Source organism: Balaenoptera borealis (assembly GCF_965194805.1).
Source record: "Balaenoptera borealis genome assembly, chromosome: 1".
NCBI lineage: Eukaryota > Metazoa > Chordata > Mammalia > Artiodactyla > Balaenopteridae > Balaenoptera > Balaenoptera borealis.
Window position 1 is genome coordinate 90,336,311 of NC_138860.1, and position 21,310 is coordinate 90,357,620.

General features: G+C 36.2%; 1 protein-coding gene across 1 annotated transcript in view; it reads left to right on the forward strand.

Moving 5' to 3' along the window:
* SPAG17 (sperm associated antigen 17) overlaps positions 1–21,310 on the forward strand; it is a 233,777-nt gene that overhangs the window by 88,971 nt on the left and 123,496 nt on the right. The window contains exons 16-18 of the mRNA XM_082369949.1: positions 6,923–6,984; positions 7,544–7,657; positions 15,051–15,205. Of these exons, the coding sequence (XP_082226075.1) occupies positions 6,923–6,984; positions 7,544–7,657; positions 15,051–15,205 (331 nt within the window). The remainder of the gene's footprint in view (positions 1–6,922; positions 6,985–7,543; positions 7,658–15,050; positions 15,206–21,310) is intronic.

The window sequence follows — 21,310 nt, forward strand, 5'->3', positions numbered from 1 at the left end:
TGTTGTTTATCTATTTTATATATAATTGTGTGTATCTGTTGATCCCAAACACCTAATTTATTCCTCCCCTCCCCAAGTTTGTTTTCTATGTGAGCCTCTTTCTGTTTTGTAAATAAATTCATTTGTATCATTTTTTAGACTCCACATATAAATGATATCATATGATATTTGTCTTTCTCTGTCTGACTTACTTCATTTAATATGATCTAGGTCCATCCATGTTGTTGCAAATGGCATTATTTTATTCTTTTTTATGACTGAGTAATACTCCCGTGTGTGTGTGTGTGTGTGTGTGTGTGTGTGTGTGTGTGTGTGTGTGTGTATACCATATCTTCTTTATCCTTTCATCTTTCAATAGACATTTAGGTTGCTTCCACATCTTGGCTATTGAAAATAGTGCTACTATGAACATAGGAGTGCGGGTATCTCTTTGAATTATACTTGTGTCTGGATACAGTATATGCCCAGGAGTGGGATTGCTGTATCCTATGGTAGCTCTATTTTTCGTTTTTTAAGGAACCTCCATACTGTTCTCCATAGTGGGTGTACCAATTTCCATTCCCACCAACAGTGTAGGAGGGTTCCCTTTTCTCCACACCCTCTCCAGCATTTATTATTTGTAGAGTAAGTCCTCATTATTTCAACCCTTTATTTTCCAAAATATCATAAAGCCTCTTAGTCCACTCTTACCTTCATAAATGTAGTACAGTGAACATAATTAAAACTTTCATCATTAGTATTTCACAAGGCTATTGTGATTATTTGCAAAAATTATTAAAAATTACCTGCAGTAACATAATGAACTGCCCAGTGCAGAGCTTGGTACAAAATCAGTGCTCAATGAACATCAGTTCCCTTCCCTCCTCCTCATGGCTTAGGCAGTTACTCTCATTCTAGAATAAAGCATAATAAATATTGTTATATTAGGAGGTATAGAAGCATAGAAGAATATTAGGCTAAATTTTTATTGAGCCATCTTACACACAACTGTCAGATTAATTACTTAAAATACACTTCTGTTATGCCCCTGCTTCTAACCTTCAGTGGCTCCCTGCTACCTGCAATATAGAACCCAACTTCTTGGCCTGCTTTACGTGCTTCTTCAGCAGTACCAAATTACTTTCCCCAAACCCTTTCTACTTTTTCCCTTTTGCTCACTTATCCTATGCTCTAGCCAAACAGAATTAGGCCCTATTTCCTCTAGGCAGCCTGCTCTTTTCAATCTCTGTGACTTTTCCCCACAATACCCTCCAACGAGAGTTCTCTCTTTGATTATTATTAGGCTTGAATGGCACCTCCATGAAGCTTTGTTACATGTGTTCACCAGGAAATGCCTCCCTTACCATTCCCATGGTCATAATTAATCTATGCTTCCTTTATGGCATCAGTTATCATTTCCTACTACTTACTACCATTATTCATATATTCCTATATTAAGGCCTCCTTAATACTATAGCTTCTTAGAGGTCATAAGTATGTTTATCTTAAAAATATTAATCATATACTACATCAGAAAACAAGTCCTAAAACAAATTTTCCCAGATCAAAACTACAGAGTGTGCTCTCAAACCACAAAGAAATTATGGGAAATATAGATGCAATAGGTAGAGCAAATAAAATGAAAAAGTTCAGTTCTTTGAAAAGATTTTTTAAATTGAGAATTTTTTTTACAAAAGGCTGATCACAAAAAGAAGCATGAATAGCCATATTAGAAATAAAGCTGTATCAGGAATAAAAATCATTAGGAATAAAGAAATGGGCTTCCTTTTAATACTATAGAAATTTAAAAGACAGTAAAAGGATATAAACAACTTTATTCCACTAAGTCTAAAAATGAAATGAGCAAATTCCTAGAAGAGTATAACTTACTAACATTCACTCAAGAAGAAATAGAGAACCTGAATAGTCTTGTAACTATTTAAATAAATTAAATCAATAATTTAAAATCTTCCCAAATAGGGCATGCTAAACCCAAATAATGTCATTGGCTAGTGATATTCAACACTCAAAAAAAGAAATAGTTCTAATCTTAACAAAAATTAATTCCAGGAACTATAGAAGGGATATTCTCTCCCACTCATTTTATGAAACTAACATCAGCCTTATAATAAAACTGTCAAGGATAGTACGATAAAAGAAAATTATAAATCAAAGTTATTCATGAACATATAGGCCAAAATCCTGAATAAAACATAAGCAAACTGATCTAGCAATATACAAAATGATAATAATCAAGTATAAGTTTTTATACAAGATTGAAGGAAAAAACATACATTGTAAAATCAACACCATTTATCAATTAACACAGTAAGAAAAATATAATCTCAATAGATGTAGAAAAAGCACTTAAAATTCTACAGCAATTTATGAAGTCAATTTAACAAACTAGCAATAGAAAGAAAATTTCTCTACCTTACAAATGTTATTTTTTAAATTACTATAATAAACATTATATATCAAGATGAAAAGTTGAAAGATTTCCCTGGATCAGGAGGCTATCCACTATAAACACTCATATTTAAGATTACACTGGAGATGCTAGCCAACTCAGTAAGTCAAGAAAAAGATAATATTGTAAAGGTTGAAAAGGAAGAAACAAAACTGTTATTATTTGTAAATAGTGTGTATGTAGAAAACCCAAAATAATCCACAAAAAAAAATCAGGAATAATATGAAAGTTTAATAAAGAAGTGTGATTGTGAAAGAACATGCATAAGATGTCTGGAGTGCTGGGACTTTTCTTTATCATTATTCATTATACCAAGCATTTATGTTGTTTGTACTTTTCTGTATTGTTATATTTCATAATCTTAAAAAGCATTAAAAAATGGTCAGTGCCACAGAAGAATAGGTGTTAAGTCAGTATTGACTAAATGGTCATCTTACCATTTTCATTTACTTAAATGAGGGTAGAAGAGGAAGTCATCAGTGGAGTGGAATTAGGGAAAATCTCCTTGCCTGTTAGCAGAGCAGATAAGTGAGGATGAGGGGGACAGAGAAGGGAGGGAGATAACATTTATTTAATATTGCCTGCTATATTCCAAGCACTGTGCTATTTTACATATATTAACTAATACTTTTTATAAACATCAAGCCTATGAGGAAGTTACTATTAGGCTAATTCTGAGGACAAGGAAACAAAGACTCAGTGGTTAACATTTATTTAATATTGCCTGCTATATTCCAAGCACTGTGCTATCTTACATATATTAACTAATAATTTATATAAACATCAAGCCTATGAGGAAGTTACTATTAGCCTAATTCTGAAGACAAGGAAACAAAGACTCAGAGTGGTTAAGTAACTTTCTCAACCACATACAAGCAGGAAGTCAGGATTCCAAAGAGGACTATCTAACTCCAAATCAATGCTTCCTCCACTGTGTCTTGTGGCTTCCTCAGTTCCAGAAATTCCTTGTGATGCATCTGATAGTTTAGCCATATTCATAGTCTCTTCTTCGTGGTAATACTTAACCTGATTTTGTTGCCTAAAGGTCTTCCTAGGGCTGGTTCCTTACCATTAGGGCTGGTTCCCTATTTCTCTGTTCTAAATACCCTTACCTATTAGCCTAGCTCACAAAAATTAAGCCAAATAAGTTAGCCTGAGATGTTATGGCATTAGTGAATCCTATGGGAATGTACATGTATGACAAAGAAGTCATTTTTTCTTTTAAATACTTTATTTATTTATTTATTTGGCTGCACCTGGTCTTAGTTGTGGCATGCAGGATCTTCCTTGCAGCATGCAGGATCTTTAGTTGGGGCATGCGAACTCGTAGTTGCAGCATGTGGGATCTACTTTCCTGACTAGGGATCGAACCTGGGCCCCCTGCACTGGGAGTGCGGAGTTTTAGCCACCGGACCACCAAGGAAGTTCCAAAGAAGTCATTTTGAGTTAATGTAGAGCCAGAATAAGCCAGGAGAGATATAAGGCCTGAGGGTTGTTTTTTGTTTTATTTTGCTTTTTAAATTTTTTTTTTTAGATCAGGTGGTATATAGTTTTTTCTCAGGCAACTTTTGCCACCTGGTGGTCAAACCACATAAGTTGGTGTTCTGGATCCTGGTGCAAAGTGAATGTTTATAGCAGCTCCCTAAATCATCAAGACTGAAAATGCTGTGATGGACAATGTATCCTAGAGGCCGAGCAATCTTGAGAGCTGAACCCTGTAAGGGTTGGCCTGTAAGGGATTCTACAGGGTGTAGGCTGGCCTACATCAAGAAACTGTTACATTTGGGTGGGGGAGGGCAGCTGAGCCTTGGTGCCTCACTGCGGCTGTTATATGTAAGGGAATTTTTTGTTGTTGTTGCTAATCTTTTTTTTTTTTTTTTTTTTTTTGCTTTTTCCTCTAACCCTGAGTCACATTTCTAAAGCATCGACTTTAGATGTCTTTAAACAAAGCAGAAATTGTTCATGTATTTCCTGCACAACCATCTTAGCGTCAGATATATATAAAAGCCTGTTCCTGGACATGAAGGGCTGAGTATTTGTGCTTTTCTCAACCAAACATCCATCTGAGACTGTTTTTGAACTTGACAGGGCCTATTGGATATTTATGAAAAACCTGAGAGTTGATAACTGTGAGGCTATAGGTTTAGATGTGTCCTTTATGCTTGTTGGGTGTTTTTTTAATAAAGTAACTGCTTTGCAGAGGGATCTTGTTATCTCTAAAGTAAAACAGATTAGGAAAGTTGTTTTTCAAAGGGATGAGAATGCATCCCTTTCCAGATGTGTCAAAAACTACTGAATCACACTGTCAAGGGATTATGCGGTTGAAGGAAGAAATCAGGAAGAAAGAAAAAATGACTCTTGCTTTACTATTAAATAGAGAGTTTAGATTAGTCTTAGAATGTTCTTTCCTTTGACGAAATAACTGGTGCACAAATTTTTAGAACATATTTTTTAAACTGGAGACTTTTTTCTGCTGGATCCTTAGACACAAGAGGGAATATCAAATCTCCCGGAAATCTGGCAGCCCACAGAATAGAATAATTTTTATTCCACAGATTTCATATCAATTGCTTCAAGGACACATGGGACATCATGGTCTATTTAGAGTTATAGTTGGCCTGAGTTTCCTCTTGAGTGGTTGTATTTGTATAAATACTGAATTGTCTTTATAGTTTTCTTCTAAATCAAAATGGAACATTCATGCTGTCACCCTCACCAGCCCAAGGCGAGGTGGAACTAGTAGCAAAAATATATGTAGCTATGCTCCTAAAAGCAAGGAAAACATTGGCCTATCCTGCTTAGACATAATTAACTACTCCCTCTAGAAGCCCAGATATGGTTCTCTTTGTCACAGAATGAAAACTTAAATCTTATGCTTACCCCCAAATAAGCTTTTGTTGTAGGACTTCTTCCACCTTTCTGCTCTCTCTATATGGCTCTATATTTATTTCCAGTTTTAGTATATGGTATAGATTTCTCTCATTCGATCAAAAAATATATATATTTACTGAGTTCCTACCATGTGTTGGTTGCTCAGAATACAGTTAGGGAAAATAAGATAAAGTTCTTATTCTCCAGGAATTCACATTTGATATGGAGAGACAGACATAAACAAATATTATTAGGCACTGATAAATACCATGATCAAAACTAAAGCAGGGTAAGAAGCAGAAGTCTCTTGAGGAGGTGACATTTGAGCAGCAATATGAATGAAGTAAGGGTTTGAAACAGATGACTGTCTAAGGCAAAGCATGCCAGACAGAGAAAAGCAAGTTCAAAAACTTCAAGACACAACAAGCAAGCCAGTGAGTCTGGTGTGGAATGAGCAAGGGAGTGTGGAAGGAGATGTGATTGGAGAGTTAAGCTGGAGCCATTTCATATATGACTTTGTAGGGATTAATTTGCTATTATTCTAAGGGTGCTAAAAAGTCTGGCTGGCTGTTATTCAGCAGAATGACAGGTATGTTACAAGATTCATCCCCTTACTCTATTACTTGGGTCAAATTTGGAATATGCTATGTACTTTATCCATTTCTTTGTTAGAGATTCACAGTCACAAGAGCATATTACAAACTCTGAGACATTCACAGTAAAGATGTCTATCTGTGTGAAACATATATCCTGGAACTCTTCTATGTAACATTTGTTAACTTTAGTAATTACTGAAGCATGGTGATTCAGAAATCAACAGCATGATTCTGTTTCCTCCCTGTCCATTTATATGGCTGTTTGCTCGGTACTCAAGAAGGATATCACAATCCCAATTCTCGTATAAGTCTACTGTTTGGTCACAGGGAGAACTAATGTGCATGACTCACATTGGTCCATGGTATGGGGCCGTGGAGTCCAGCTCCCGATTCATTTTATTCATTTAACTTTTAAAAACTCTATAAATCTGCAGATGCCCATTAAATGGGTTTAAAATTAATAAATGATTAATGAATGGAAAAAAAGCTTTACAGGATGGTGTATAGTATTATTTTTTCTGGTAGGAGTTGCCTTTATCTGGTAGTTATCCTTTCCATACCTCCCCTGCCCCTGTCCTAGTCTGTCACCCATAAGATATGACCAAGAAGTTTGAAAAGCCTTTGTGATAGTTGCCAGCATGACAAGATACAACAGTGTGTAGTGAGCAGGTGACATAGTTTAATCAGTAAATATTTGCAGCTTGTAAGGTAAAGGTACATTGTTAGAAGTGAGCCATACAGTCTGAAGGCAGACTATCTAACATGATTTAAGAATGTATTGTATAGGAAGCTGGATGCTTTTCAACGGACTTAGCATAAATTTTCTAGGTAGACACTGGTTTAGAATTATTGACACAGACACCTTTTTGGAGGCATGAAACATGCCTTTTAGGAATTACCTTTTCAGCACAGAAACCTAGATCATATGGCAACAAAAATGCACAACGTTGACTAAAATGAGAACAAAGCCCAAACACAACTGGATGTTGGTGTCTTTGATTTACAGAGCAGACCATGAACAATGAGATCAAAGATAAAGTGGTCACAAATGCTGATCCTCTTGAAAAGGTAGGAAATTATTATTCTAAACGTGTAGATGCAAGTAAGATGATCTGAGAAAACCATGAACTAAAAAAAGGAGAGAGAGAGAAACTTAGCAGGAGAATGCTGATGCTAGAGGAGAAAGGACTATTCAGACATCCCCTGACCAGCTCCAACTGGAGAGAAAGGAGTTAATTTCACCAGCCGCTCAAGCAAAACTTCCAGGCTCCATGCTCCTCTCTAGACAGTGTGGCTTGGCAACGTCACGAACACCTGCTGACCATACAGCCATGTAGAACTAATGCTGTCTTGAAGTGAGTTCAGAAAACCTGCCTATAATTGCTAACAGGACTCAGAAGAGTATAACCTAACAATAAAAATATTTAGATTATGTTGCCCATGAAAAAAAAGTCAAAGGCATACTCTTTCTGGCAGCAGTTCTCTTAAAGTGTTGCCATATGGATTTATACATATGCAGATTTCCCCAATTAGATGGAGTGCATGCTGGTTAGTTGATGGAGTCCAAGAGGGCTCCATTTGGACTTAAACAAATTAAGGCTGAAATTGGATTCCTATGATTTTTTAGAAACCCAAGAAGATGACTGTGGAAGCAGAGTTACAGGACATAAAGAAAATGCAGCAACGCAATCTAATGGACTGGAGTTTTACTGAACATTTCAAGCCAAAAGTTCTGCTTCAGGTATTAATGGTCTGTGAGTCTCTGGAAGACGGTCAGATGGGTCTGGAGAGGCATGGTGTGATTTAGAACAGTTCACTTCTAGGTCACTCTCAGATCTAGTTCAGATCAATATTCCCATTTACTTCACCTATAAAGTAAGTTTAATCCCAGATTGAGCTTTGCATGCCCAAAATAGTTTAAAATATACTTTCTAAAAGGATGTTTTTTATAAAGTCTTTTAAGGGAAAAAAATATATATATGCATGACTGTTGCACATTTTAAAAAAAAAAAAACATAGTAATAAAAGTAAGACATTGGGAAGCAACCTTAGTTTTCCCCATATTGCCTGTCAGTTCTCTTCAGTTTTCACAACGTTTCAAGGTATTTTCTGATACAATTAACAGGTCAATGGAAGCTGTGATAGCTAACATTTACTGAGCACTTACCATATGCTAGTCAATGATTAATAGGTATTATTAGCTTATTTAATCTCTTCAGTAATCCTGTGAAGTAGAAACTATTTAAATAGTAGGAAACTGAGGCACCTTGACCAACAGTAACTTTTGTCCAAGGTCACATGGCTGATGAGTGAGAGAAGCAAGATATGAACCCAAGAAATCCGGCCCCAGAACTTGTGCCCTTAACCACTATGCCAAAAAATGAGTAACGCTAAAATGAACTCTTTTTGTTGCTTTTACGTTTTATGCAAAAACCTGTACTCTTTTGTTTTATCTTTTTAATTTCAATTTTACTTTTATCAAAGTTTTACATCCACATATTTTTTAACATCTTTATTGGAGTATAATTGCTTTACAGTGGTGTGTTACTTTCTGCTTTATAACGAAGTGAATTAGCTATACATATATCCCCATATCTCCTCCCTCTTGTGTCTCCCTCCCACCCTCCCTATCCCACCCCTCTATGTGGTCACAAAGCACCAAGCTGATCTCCCTGTGCGATGCAGCTGCTTCCCACTAGCTATCTGTTTTACATTTGGTAGTGTATATATGTCCATGCCACTCTCTCACTTCGTCTCAGCTTACCCTTCCCCCTCCACGTGTCCTCAAATCCATTCTCTACGTCTGCGTCTTTATTCCTGTCCTGCCCCTAGGTTCTTCAGAACCATTTTTTTTTTTTTTTTAGATTCCATATATATGTGTTAGCATTCGGTATTTGTTTTCTCTTTCTGACTTACTTCACTCTGTATGACAGACTCTAGGTCCATCCACCTCACTACAAATAACTCAATTTCATTTCTTTTTATGGCTGGGTAATATTCCGTTGTATATATGTGCCACATCTTCTTTATCCATTCATCTGTTGATGGACACTGAGGTTGCTTCCATGTCCTGGCTATTGTAAATAGAGCTGCAATGAACATTGTGGTACATGACTCTTTTCGAATTATGGTTTTCTCAGGATATATGCCCAGTAGTGGGATTGCTGGATCGTATGGTAGTTCTATTTTTAGTTTTTTAAGGAACCTCCATACTGTTCTCCATAGTCATCCACATATTTTTAAAGCCAAAAATTTGTATAAAGAGTCTTACGAAAAATAGCAGCTCCCTCCCACTCCCATGCCAAAATTCCCAGAGATAAAAATCTTCAAGGTATTTACCTGTTTCTTTTGTTAGTTAATTGTCTCTAAATAACAAGTATATTTAGTCTTAGTTTTAGTTTGGGGCATCATCATCAATTAACTCCTTCTTGAGAAAACAGCTTGCCCACCCCGCATATAACACACACTCAGACACATATACACACACACACACATGCACGTACACTCACTCATACACTCCTACACTCACAGCAGCATTTCTCCTTGCCATTCTCCAACACTGTTAACTATATCATAATTTTTGGTTAGATTTCAAGATTTACCTTATTTCAATTATATAAAAACTATTCACAACTGAACTGTATAGTATTCTATGATTACATTTCCTTTTCATTTGTTTAGTTTGTTATGCATTTATCATTACTACCCCCCAAATTCTCTACCAAAGAGTAAATCTCCTCTCAATACATTCAAACCTAATAGGTATTCTATCAGTTTTGTTGTCTAAGCAATGCCTTTCCTGTGTGCTCTCAACCTCTGCTTGCTCTCTACTTGTCTTCTGGGTTCACAGGGTCACACATGAATAGGAATTTTGCCCAAGGAGGGACCAGGAACTGAGTCTCACCCATAACTGATTTAGAAGATATTTAGATAAAATTTGGGCCTTAGAGTTGATGCTGGAAAGGGTTAAAACTTTGAGGGATATTGGGATTGGGTGAATATATTTTACATATGGGGAGGATATGAATTTGAGAGGCCACAGTGTGGATTGTTATGTGTTGAACAGTGTCCCTGAAAAGATTTTTTAGAATCCTTACACCCAGGACCTAAAAGTGTTACCTTATTTGGAATTAGGGTGTCTAAAAGATGTAATCAAGTTAGGATGAGGGCATTATGGTGAGCTCTAATCAAATATGACTGACGTCCTTGTAAGAAGAAGAAAATACCAAGTAAAGACAAAGACACACAGGGAGAATATTTTGTGACCAGAGAGGCGGAGATTAGAATGATGCAGATGTAAGCCAAAATACACCAAGGATTGATGGCCACTGCCAGAAGCTACAAAGCAGCAAAGAAAATTCTACCAATTTTCAGAGAAAGCCTGCTGCACAGCTGTGGTCCTGCGATCTCCCTTCACTATCATGGCCACATCCTTTGCCTCTATTTCCAGTTAGATACTCTGTCCTCTGAATCCCATGTTGTCCTCTCTCTTGGGTTACTCTCTTTTTGTAGGGGACTGTCTCTTCAAGTTGCTTCCATAAATTTTTGAGGCATTGGATGTTTGAAAGTATCTTAATTCTATCCTTACATTTGACTGCCAGTTTGGCTTTATATAAAATGCTAAGTTAAAAAATATTTTCCTTTGACATTTTGAAGGCATTCCTCAATAGTCTTTTAGCTTTCCAGATTGTCCTTGAGAAAAAACAATGAAATTCTGATTCCTGATCACTTGAGTCTGGTTTTTGTTTTTTTTTTTTCTTCTCTCTGTGAGGTTGTTAAGATTTTCTCTTTGTTCCAGTGTTCTGGATTTCCTGTTGATGTGCCTTGGTGTGTGGTTCTATTCCTCATATTGTACTGGGGAGCTCAGTATAACCCAGAGGCTCCTGTCTTTATATTCTAGGAAATGTTATACAATCATCACTCTAATAATCATCTCCCCTCTGTTTTCTTTGGTCTTTCTTCCTGAAACTCCTATTATTCTGGTGTTGGACTTCCTGGACTGAACTTCCAGTTTCTTTACCTTTTACCTCCTAGTTTACAACACCTTTTCTTCTTATTCTGGAAATATGGCTCTGCTTTCATTCAATTTTTCTATTGCATCTTCTGTGTCTGTTGTTATAATGTTAATTTCCTAAAGTTCTATTTATAATTAAAAATTACCTTTATAGAGCATACTGTTCACATTCTCTGGTACCATATCTTCTCTTATCTCTATGAGGATATTAAAGTCCTTTGAAGTCATAGCGTCTTCTCCCTGCATTGTCTCTTTTCCTCAAATATTTTTTTAAATTTCTTGTTTTTTGGGGAGAGGAGGGGAGATCTTCATTTTTCATATTGGAGAATAATATCTAGTGATATTTGCCTCTTTGTTCATATTAATAATGAGATACTAAAATTATGATAGGAAGTGCTACCTGAGGTCAGGGTGGGGGGAAGTTGTCAATAACCGGACTTCGTTGTTGGGTGATTTGGCTGGGGGGTTTTCTTGGGAGACCCATCAGTGTTGATATATTGAGTTCTGTACTCTTGGGCCATTTAGAGTCTCCAGGAAAAAAAGAAAAATCTAATCTCCTGTCTTCAAGATATAACTTACCAGTAGGGTTTTAGGAGCTGAGTGATAGAGGGAAAGAGTTTAAGGTGTCTTCCCACTCAGCCTCCAGATCTGCGTTGTCCAATGTGGTAACCACTAGTCACATGTAGCTTCTGAGTACTTGAAATGTTGCGAGTTAAAGTGAGATGGGCTCTAAGTAGGCTATACACTACATAAGTATAGCTATATAAATGCTATGCACACCAGATTTCAAGGATTTAGTTGAAAAAGAAGGTGATACATTTCATTAGCAATTTTTACATTGATTACATATTGAAATGATAATATATTTTTGAAATATTAGGTTAAATAAAATATACAGTTATAATTTTACCTTTTTTTAACTTTTAAAGTATGGCTACTATAAAATTTTATATTACACACATGGCTCACATTTGTGGCTTACCTTATATTTCTCTTGGACCATGACAATTTAGACTTTTACAGAATTCTCTTTTTTCTGTGGTATAGGTCCCCTTCAGTGGTGGCTAGGGTCCCTCTTCTTAGAATCCACAGGGTCACCTTCTGTTGGTAATAATCCTCCCTTCTGCTGAGGTGGGAGATGGACAGTCCCCCGGCTGCTCAGAACTGTTGAGGCTTCTTAAAAGACTTTAATCTTCCTATTTTCAATGCCACTTTCACTCCACTTTCAGAGGTACCTCACTCTGCCATTTCTTGATCCTTTCTGTATTTCTGCACACAAATAAAGTTCCGTCTGGTCTCTCTTAAAACTACTCTTAGGATTTGGCTTTCCATGTTCTGCTAAATCAGTTACCACTTATCCTTCTGCTTTCTAGCTTCTAAAATGCTGTTGCTTTTGTCTCCTCTTCTGTGGCCTTCAACTTCATGATATTAAAACTCAAAATTTTTACAGTTCCTTTACTGAGGGGTTAGGGAGTACATGTGTTTAATCTTCCATTTTTAACTGGAAGTTCACTTCAGACTTTATTTCAATTTAGCTCTGTCTTTCCCACTCCATGAAGCTTCACTTTTCAAGGTCACACATAATTGTCCTGCCAAGCCTAAATGAACACTTACCTCTGTTCATCTTCCTTGACCTTTTCATCACAAAGCTGATCAATTCCCTGTGAAACACTCTTCACTCTTGGTTTCCAAGACACCATACTGGATTCCTCCTCAGTGCTCCATTTGGAATTTTGTTGAATACTTCTCCTCCACCTAATATCTAAATATTGAAGTGCCTCAAGTCTCAGTCCTGAATTGTCTTCTTTCCTCTGTAAACATTCTTTTAATGATTTCATCTATTATATATGTCTAACCCTAATGACTCATAAAATTTTATCTTCCAAATTATCTCTATCTTGAGCTCCACATTAGTGTACCTACCTCTAAATTCCACTTGAATTTCTGATAGGCCTCTTAAATATTTAGTGTCCCGCATGAAGCAGATAATTTTCCCACCTTAAGCATGTTTCTCCCCTCATCCATCTCAGAAAATGTCGCCATCAAGCCAAAAGGCTAAGAGTCATTCCTTACTTCAGCTTTTCCTTTGTCCTGCATGTCTGATCCATCAAGTTTTGAGGGTATAACCTCAAAATATATCTTCAAGCTCTCCACCATCTCCACTGCTGCTACTTTAATTCAAGTACTGTCCTCTCCATCTACTGTAATATCCTCCTAGTCATCAGCCTGCTCCACTCTTGGTCCATGCCAATCCATTCTGTCCATATCAGATGTTCCATCAATTTCATCTTCTTAGACACACATCTCTGAACTCCAGAATTCTCTATGAAAATCTTAATCAGATTTTGGAGAAGAATCTTACCTATCTTGTTCATTTTGTTTTTCTAGAACCGACACGGTGCCTGGCACATAGTAGGTCTTCATTTTTAATGAAAAAAGTAGTTAATGAGAACAACAATATTAATGCAGAATAATAGGTAAAAGCCAAGTTTTTAAAATTTATTTTATTGGAGTATAGTTGATTTACAGTGTTGTGACCAAGTTTCTAAAAACGACAGGAAATACATTGTATGAAAGCTTATCAAATATTAAGAACAACTACAGCTCTGAGAAACTTAGTGCTATTAGCAAACAAAACGCAGTAATTTATAAAAAAAAATATATAACATAATGTACAATTTGGATTTTCACAGCAATGTAAGGTTGAACACTAGAATATCTATTAATAAAATTTAGCACTTTAACAGATTAAAGAATAAAAAAGAACACCTAAATTGATGCAGAAAAATCATTTGATATGATTTAATAGTCACTAATGATTAAGAACTCAGAGCAAACTAGTAACAGGAGGAACTTTTCTAACCTAATAAGGAGTATTAGGTTACATAAACCCTACAGCAAAAAACAAAAACAAAAACATACTTAATAGATGTCTACCCCAGCAGTCAAAGTAAACGTGAAAACACAAAGATTGTGGAGCTCTCTAATACAAGGAAGAATACACGTTCATCAGAAATAAAAATATTTGTTTTTTGGACTTAAAATATGAAAGGAATTTGCCAAAAAAGTAAAGTAATGGATAGCACCCCAAATAGCAAAATTTTTTTAACGCAAAAATATTTACCGCATGTGTGTTTCTTGTATTGGCTCTCAGGGAACAGATGTAAAAATTTAAATTCCACTTCATAAAGACACTCATAGAGGGGACTAGATTGGGGAAGTACATGTATTATTTTAGTTATGCTACCAGTGTAAAATTGAAAGCAAAAGTGAAACAGTCCTTTCCTGACCTAATATGCAATTCCATGCCTTCAGATCATCCGAAAGGTAGAGAACAGAAAGCTGCCCGCCACCGAATTGATATGGACAAGGAAAACAAAAACAAAAACCCACAGCTGTCTAATTGCTTTCCCTATGCACATATTTTTTTATGTTGATTGGCATAAGGAAAAGGCAACAGGACAGCGAGCTGCCTACTCTGCCCCTCTGTTTCTGGCTGCAATTGCAATGCTGAAGATAGAATGTTTTGGAAAGGGCCAGGGATAGAAGTCGTGTAGAAACAATATGTATCAAGAGGACCACTCACAGCATGTCTCTGTACTACAGCGTGGTGTAGTGGAGAGCACTGTGTGGAATGTGAAATGTGACATGTAGAGTCCAAAGACTGGTATGAGCCCTGGCACCAGAACTTAGGGACTCCATATTCTTGGACAAATATCTTATCCCCTCTTGGCCACAACTGATGCTGAAAAATGCAGCTTTTAATATTTTGAAATGGAAAAAATAATCATACCTATTTATCTGGAGCTTTTATGATGACAAAATGAGATGATCTATATGAAGGCATGGAAAACGTTAAATAAATAACTCCTAGACTTAATTATTATCTCCCAGCGTTAATGAAGAACACTTGAGCAAATGCCTCTATGCCTGGAGCCTAGGATTTGTTTTTCTTTAAAAGTTGCTAAAATGCTCCTGAAAACATCTGCCATCTATGCTCTCACCTTGACTATCATCATGGAGATAAGTGGAGAAAAAGAAGGGGGCAGAGAAATGCCCTAGCAGGAGACCTTTCTCTTGGGAAAAAAAGACACAACAATGGATTTGTTTTGATTTTCAGGTTCTTCAAGAAGCCAATGAGCAATACCGGTGTACTGATTCTTATTACCACACCCAAGATAACTCTTTACTGTTGGTCTTTCATAATCCAATGAATTTGCAACGTCTGCGCTGTGAACATTGGAACATTGCTCTTCACTCTAATGTTGGATTCAGGTAACCAACTTAAATAGTTTGGTTAGTTAGTTGTCTTAGCTTAGATTGTTAGTTACCTAGTTTTTAGTTCTTATAGCCTAAGCTGGGTGGTTCAACTTGATAAAAACATTTGTGTGATACTATAGATTGAATTCAGCTCACCAAGTTGAATGTGTGTGCCAGGTACTGTGATAGGCATTGAAACTATCTCCCTGAGGAAGACAGACCTCATTCCCTATCCCGTTGGATCTAGTGGGGATTTTATTAAATTACATTTGATTCATTTAGACTCCAATAAAACAGCCTCTGAAAGATTTAAAGTAGGAACTACAAAACATGACATTCCGCATGCTGGTTTGTGGTAACTCCACTTGATCTAGGGAAGACTCAAAAGTAGGGCAGCTGAGTGACACATGCAGTCAGGTTCCCAGCAAACTGAGGCCTCTAGGAATCAGTGATTTTTTTTTCTTCCCAGATCCTTATTCGATTGCTAACTTAAAATTTTGCTTTCTCTTCTTATTAGTAATGAGGACTTTTAATTATTTTTCAATACTGGTTAATGTATATTCAGTATTTATTATTTGTATAGAATTGATTTAGTCCTAAGGGATACAGAAAGATAGAGAGGACGAACATGGTCTTACAGAATAATTGGGGAAATAGGTTGTGTGCACGCATATATGCATACACGGGAACACACATTTTAAAGTCATGAGATGATTTTTCAAAATTAAGGCACACAACAGATGTACCAAGCTAATATCTTAAACTGTGCTTTTCTTTGTTTTGTTTCTCATTCCAGTAATTATACTTTTCATTTCTTTGCCGACTAGGACTTCCAATACAATTTTGAGAACATCATTGTCTTGCTCTAGGTTTTGAATATTCATCTATTAAGTATGTTTTTGCTTTTGTTTTTCTGCTGTAGGATTTATGTAAATACTCCTTATTAGGTTAGAAAAGTTCCTCCTGTTACTAGTTTGCTCTGAGTTCTTAATCATAAGTGACTATTAAATCATATCAAATGATTTTTCTGCATCAATTTAGGTGTTCTTTTTTATTCGTTAAAGTGCTGAATTTTATTAATAGATATTCTAGTGTTCAACCTTATTCCTGTGAAAATCCAATTTGTCCATTATGTTATCTTTTTTTATAAATTACTGCATTAGGTTTGCTAATAGATTATTTACAATATTTGGATCTGTATTCGTGGGTAAGACTCAGCTATAATTTTCCCTTCTTTAAACGTTCTTGTCTGGCTTTCATATTGGGATTTTATTAGCCTCGTAAATTAATGGGCAGATGTTCTCCTTTTTCATTTCTATATTTTGATTTTCTGAATGAGTTTGTGCAAGACTAAGGTATATGTTCCTTTGGCATTTGGTAAAACTTCCAAATAAGAACATCTGGACCTGGGACAATGTTTAATTACTGATACAACGTCTGTCATGGTTATTAGACTTTTTGGGTTTTCTATTTATTTATTTACTTATTTACTTATTCATTTATTTATTTTAACATCTTTATTAGAGTATAATTGCTTTACAATTGTGTGTTAGTTTCTGCTTTATAACAAAGTGAATCAGCTATACATATACATATATCCCCATATCTCCTCCCTCTTGCGTCTCCCTTCCACCCTCCCTACCCCACCCCTCTAGGTGGTCACAAAGCACCGAGTTGATCTCCCTGTGCTATGCAACTGCTTCCCACTAGCTATCTATTTTACATTTGGTAGTGTGTATATGTCAATGCCACTCTCTCACTTTGTCTCAGCTTACCCTCCCCCCTCTCCATGTCCTCAAGTCCATTCTCTACATCTGAGTTTTTGTTCCTGTCCTGCCTCTAGGTTCTTCAGAACCTCTTTATTTTTTTAGATTCCATATATATGTATTAGCATATGGTATTTGTTTTTCTCTTTCTGACTTACTTCACTCTGTATGACAGACTCTAGGTCCATCCACCTCACTACAAATAACTCAATTTCGTTTCTTTTTATGGCTGAGTAATATTCCATTCTATATATATGTGCCACATCTTCTTTATCCATTCATCTGTCGATGGACACTTAGCTTGCTTCCATGTCCTGGCTATTGTAAATAGTGCTGCAATGAACTTATGGTACATGTCTCTTTTTATTTTATTTTATTTTATTTACTTTTTTAAAATAAATTTATTTATTTTATTTATTTATTTTTGGCTGTGTTGGGTCTTCGTTGCTGGGTGCAGGCTTTCTCTAGTTGCGGCGAGCAGGGGCTACTCTTCGTTGCAGTGCACGGGCTTCTTATTGTGGTGGCTTCTCTTGTTGCAGAGCACGGACTCTAGGCACGCGGGCTTCAGTAGTTGTGGCACGTTGGCTCAGTAATTGTTGCTCATGGGCTCTAGAGAACAGGCTCAGTAGTTGTGGTGCACGGGCTTAGTTGCTCTGCGGCATGTGGCATCTTCCCGGACCAGGGCTCGAACCCGTATCCCCTGCATTGGCGGGCAGATTCTTAACCACTGCACCACCAAGGAAGCCCTACATGTCTCTTTTTGAATTATGGTTTTCTCAGGGTATATGCCCAGTAGTGGGATTCCTGGGTCATATGGTAGTTCTATTTTTAGTTTTTTAAGGAACCTCCATACTGTTCTCCATAGTGGCTGTATCAATTTACATTCCCACCAACAATGCAAGAGGATTCCCTTTTCTCCACACCCTCTCCAGCATTTATTGTTTGTAGATTTTTTGATGATGGCCATTCTGACTGGTATAAGGTGATACCTCACTGTAGTTTTGATTTGCATTTCTTTAACGATTAGTGATGTTGAGCATCCTTTCATGTGTTTGTTGGCAATCTGTATATCTTCTTTGGAGAAATGTCTATTTAGGTCTTCTGCCCATTTTTGGATTGGGCTGTTTGTTTTTTTGATATTGAGCTGCATGAGCTGCTTGTATATTTTGGAGATTAATCCTTTGTCAGTTGCTTCATTTGTAAATATTTTCTCCCATTTTGAGGGTTGTCTTTTCATCTTGTTTCTGGTTTCCTTTGCTGTGCAAAAGCTTTTAAGTTTCATTAGGTCCCATTTGTTTATTTTTGTTTTTAGTTCCATTTCTCTAGGAGGTGGGTCAAAAAGGACCTTGCTGTGATTTATGTCATAGAGTGTTCTGCCTATATTTTCCTCTAAGAGTTTTATAGTGTCTGGCTTTACATTTAGGTCTTTAATCCATTTTGAGTTGGCTTTTGTGTATGGTGTTAGGGAGTGTTCTAATTTCATTCTTTTACATATAGCTGTCCAGTTTTCCCAGCACCACTTATTGAAGAGGCTGTCTTTTCTTCATTGTATATTCTTGCCTCCTTTATCAAACATAAGGTGACTATATGTGCATGGGTTTCTCTCTGGGCTTTCTAGCCTGTTCCATTGATCTATATTTGTTTTTGTGCCAGTACCATACTGTCTTGATTACTGTAGCTTTGTAGTACAGCCTGAAGTCTGGCAGCCTGATTCCTCCAGCTCCATTTTACTTTCTCAAGATTGCTTTGGCTATTCGGGGTCTTTTGTGTCTCCAAACAAATTGTGATATTTTTTCTTCTAGTTCTGTGAAAAATGCCATTTGTAATTTGATAGGGGTTGCATTGACTCTGCAGATTGCTTTGGGTAGTATAGTCATTTTCACAATGTTGATTCTTCCAGTCCAAGAGTATGGTATATCTCTCCATCTGTTTGTATCATCTTTAATTTCTTTCATCAGTGTCTTATAGTTTTCTGCTATAGGTCTTTTTTCTCCTTAGGTAGGTTTATTCCTAGGTATTTTGTTCTTTTTGTTGCAGTGGTAAATGGGAGCATTTCCTTAATTTCTCTTTCAGATTTTTCATCATTAGTGTATACGAATGCAAGAGATTTCTGTGCATTAATTTTGTATCCTGCTACTTTACCATATTCATTGATTAGGTCTAGTAGTTTTTGGTAACATTTTTAGGATGCTCTATATATAGTATCATGTCCTCTGCAAACAGTGACAGCTTTACTTCTTCTTTTCCAGTTTGGATTCCTTTTATTTCATTTTCTTCTCTGACTGCTGTGGCTAAAACTTCCAAACTATGTTGAATAATAGTGATGAGAGTGGGCAACCTTGTTCCTAATCTTAGTGGAAATGGTTTCAGTTTTTTACCATTGAGAATGATGTTGGCTGTGGGTTTGTCATATATGGCCTTTATTATGTTGATGTAAGTTCCCTCTATGACTACTTTCTGGAGAGTTTTTATCATAAATGGGTGTTGAATTTTGTCAAAAGCTTTTTCTGCATCTATTGAGATTATCATATGGTTTTCATCTTTCAATTTGTTAATATGGTGTATCACATTGATTGATTTGCGCATATTAAAGAATCCTTGCATTCCTGGGATAAACCCCACTTGATCATGGTGTATGATCTTTTTAATGTGCTGCTGGATTCTGTTTGCTAGTATTTTGTTGAGGATTTTTGCATCTATGTTCATCAGTGATATTGGCCTGTAGTTTTCTTTTTTTGTAACATCTTTGTCTGGTTTTGGTATCAGGGTGATTGTGGTCTTGTAGAATGAGTTAGGGAGTCTTCCGCCCTCTGCTATTTTTTGGAAGAATTGGAGAAGGATGGGTGTTAGCTCTTCTCTAAATATTTGATAGAATTCACCTGTGAAGCCATCTGGTCCTGGGCTTTTGTTTGTTGGAAGATTTTTAATCACAGTTTCAATTTCAGTGCTTGTGATCGGTCTGTTTATATTTTCTATTTCTTCCTCGTTTAGTCTCGGAAGGTTGTGCTTTTCTAAGAATTGGTCCATTTCTTCCAGGTTGTCCATTTTATTGGCATATAGATGCTTGTAGTAATCTCTCATGATCCTTTGTATTTCTGCAGTGTCAGTTGTTACTTCTCCTTTTTCATTTCTAATTATGTTGATTTGAATCTTCTTCCTCTTTTTCTTGATGAGTCTGGCTAATGGTTTATCAATTTTGTTTATCTGCTCAAAGAACCAGCTTTTAGTTTTATTGATCTTTGTAATTGTTTTCTTCATCTCTTTTTCATTTATTTCTGATTTGATAGTTATGATTTCTTTCCTTCTGCTAAGTATAGGGTTTTTGCTCTTCTTTCTCTAATTACTTTAGATGTAAGTTTAGGTTGTTTATTTGAGATGTTTCTTGTTTCTTGAGGTAAGATTGTATTGCTATAAACTTCCCTCTTAGAACTACTTTTGCTGCATCCCATAGGTTTTGGGTCATCATGTTTTCATTGTCCTTTGTTTCTAGGTATTTTTTGATTTCGTCTTTGATTTCTTCAGTGATCTCCTGGTTATTTTGTTTAGCCTCCATGTGTTTGTATTTTTTACAGTTTCTTTTCCTGTAATTGATATCTAGTCTCATAGTGTTGTGGTCAAAAAAGATACATGAAACGATTTCAGTTTTCGTAAATTTACCTAGGCTTGATTTGTGACCCAAGATATGATCTATCCTGGAGAATGCTCCATGAGCTCTTGAGAAGAAAGTGTATTCTGTTTTTTTTGGATACAATGTCCTATAAATATCAATTAAGTCCATCTTGTTTAAGGTGTCATTTAAAGCTTGTTTTTCCTTACTTATTTTCATTTTGCTTGATCTGTCCATTGGTGAAAGTGGGGTGTTAAAGTCCCCTACTATGATTGTGCTCCTGTCAAATTCCCCTTTTATGGCTGTTAGCATTTGCCTTATGTATTGAGGTACTGCTATGTTGGGTGCATAAATATTTACAATTGTTATTATATCTTCTTCTTGGATTGGTCCCTTGATCATTATGTAGTGTCCTTCTTTTTCTCTTGTAATAGTCTTTATGTTAAAGTGTACTTTTTCTTATATGACAATTGCTACTCCACCTTTCTTTTGATTTCCATTTGCATGGAATATCTGTTTCCATCCCCTCCCTTTCAGTCTATATGTTTCCTTAGGTCTGAAATGGTCTCTTGTAGACAACATATATATGGGTCTTGTTTTTGTATCCATTCAGCCAGTGTGTGTCTTTTGGTTAGAGCATTTAATCCATTTGCATTTAAGGTAATTATCGATATGTATGTTCCTATTACCATTTTCATACTTGTTTTGTTTTGTTTATGTAGGACTTTTCCTTCTCTTGTGTTTCCT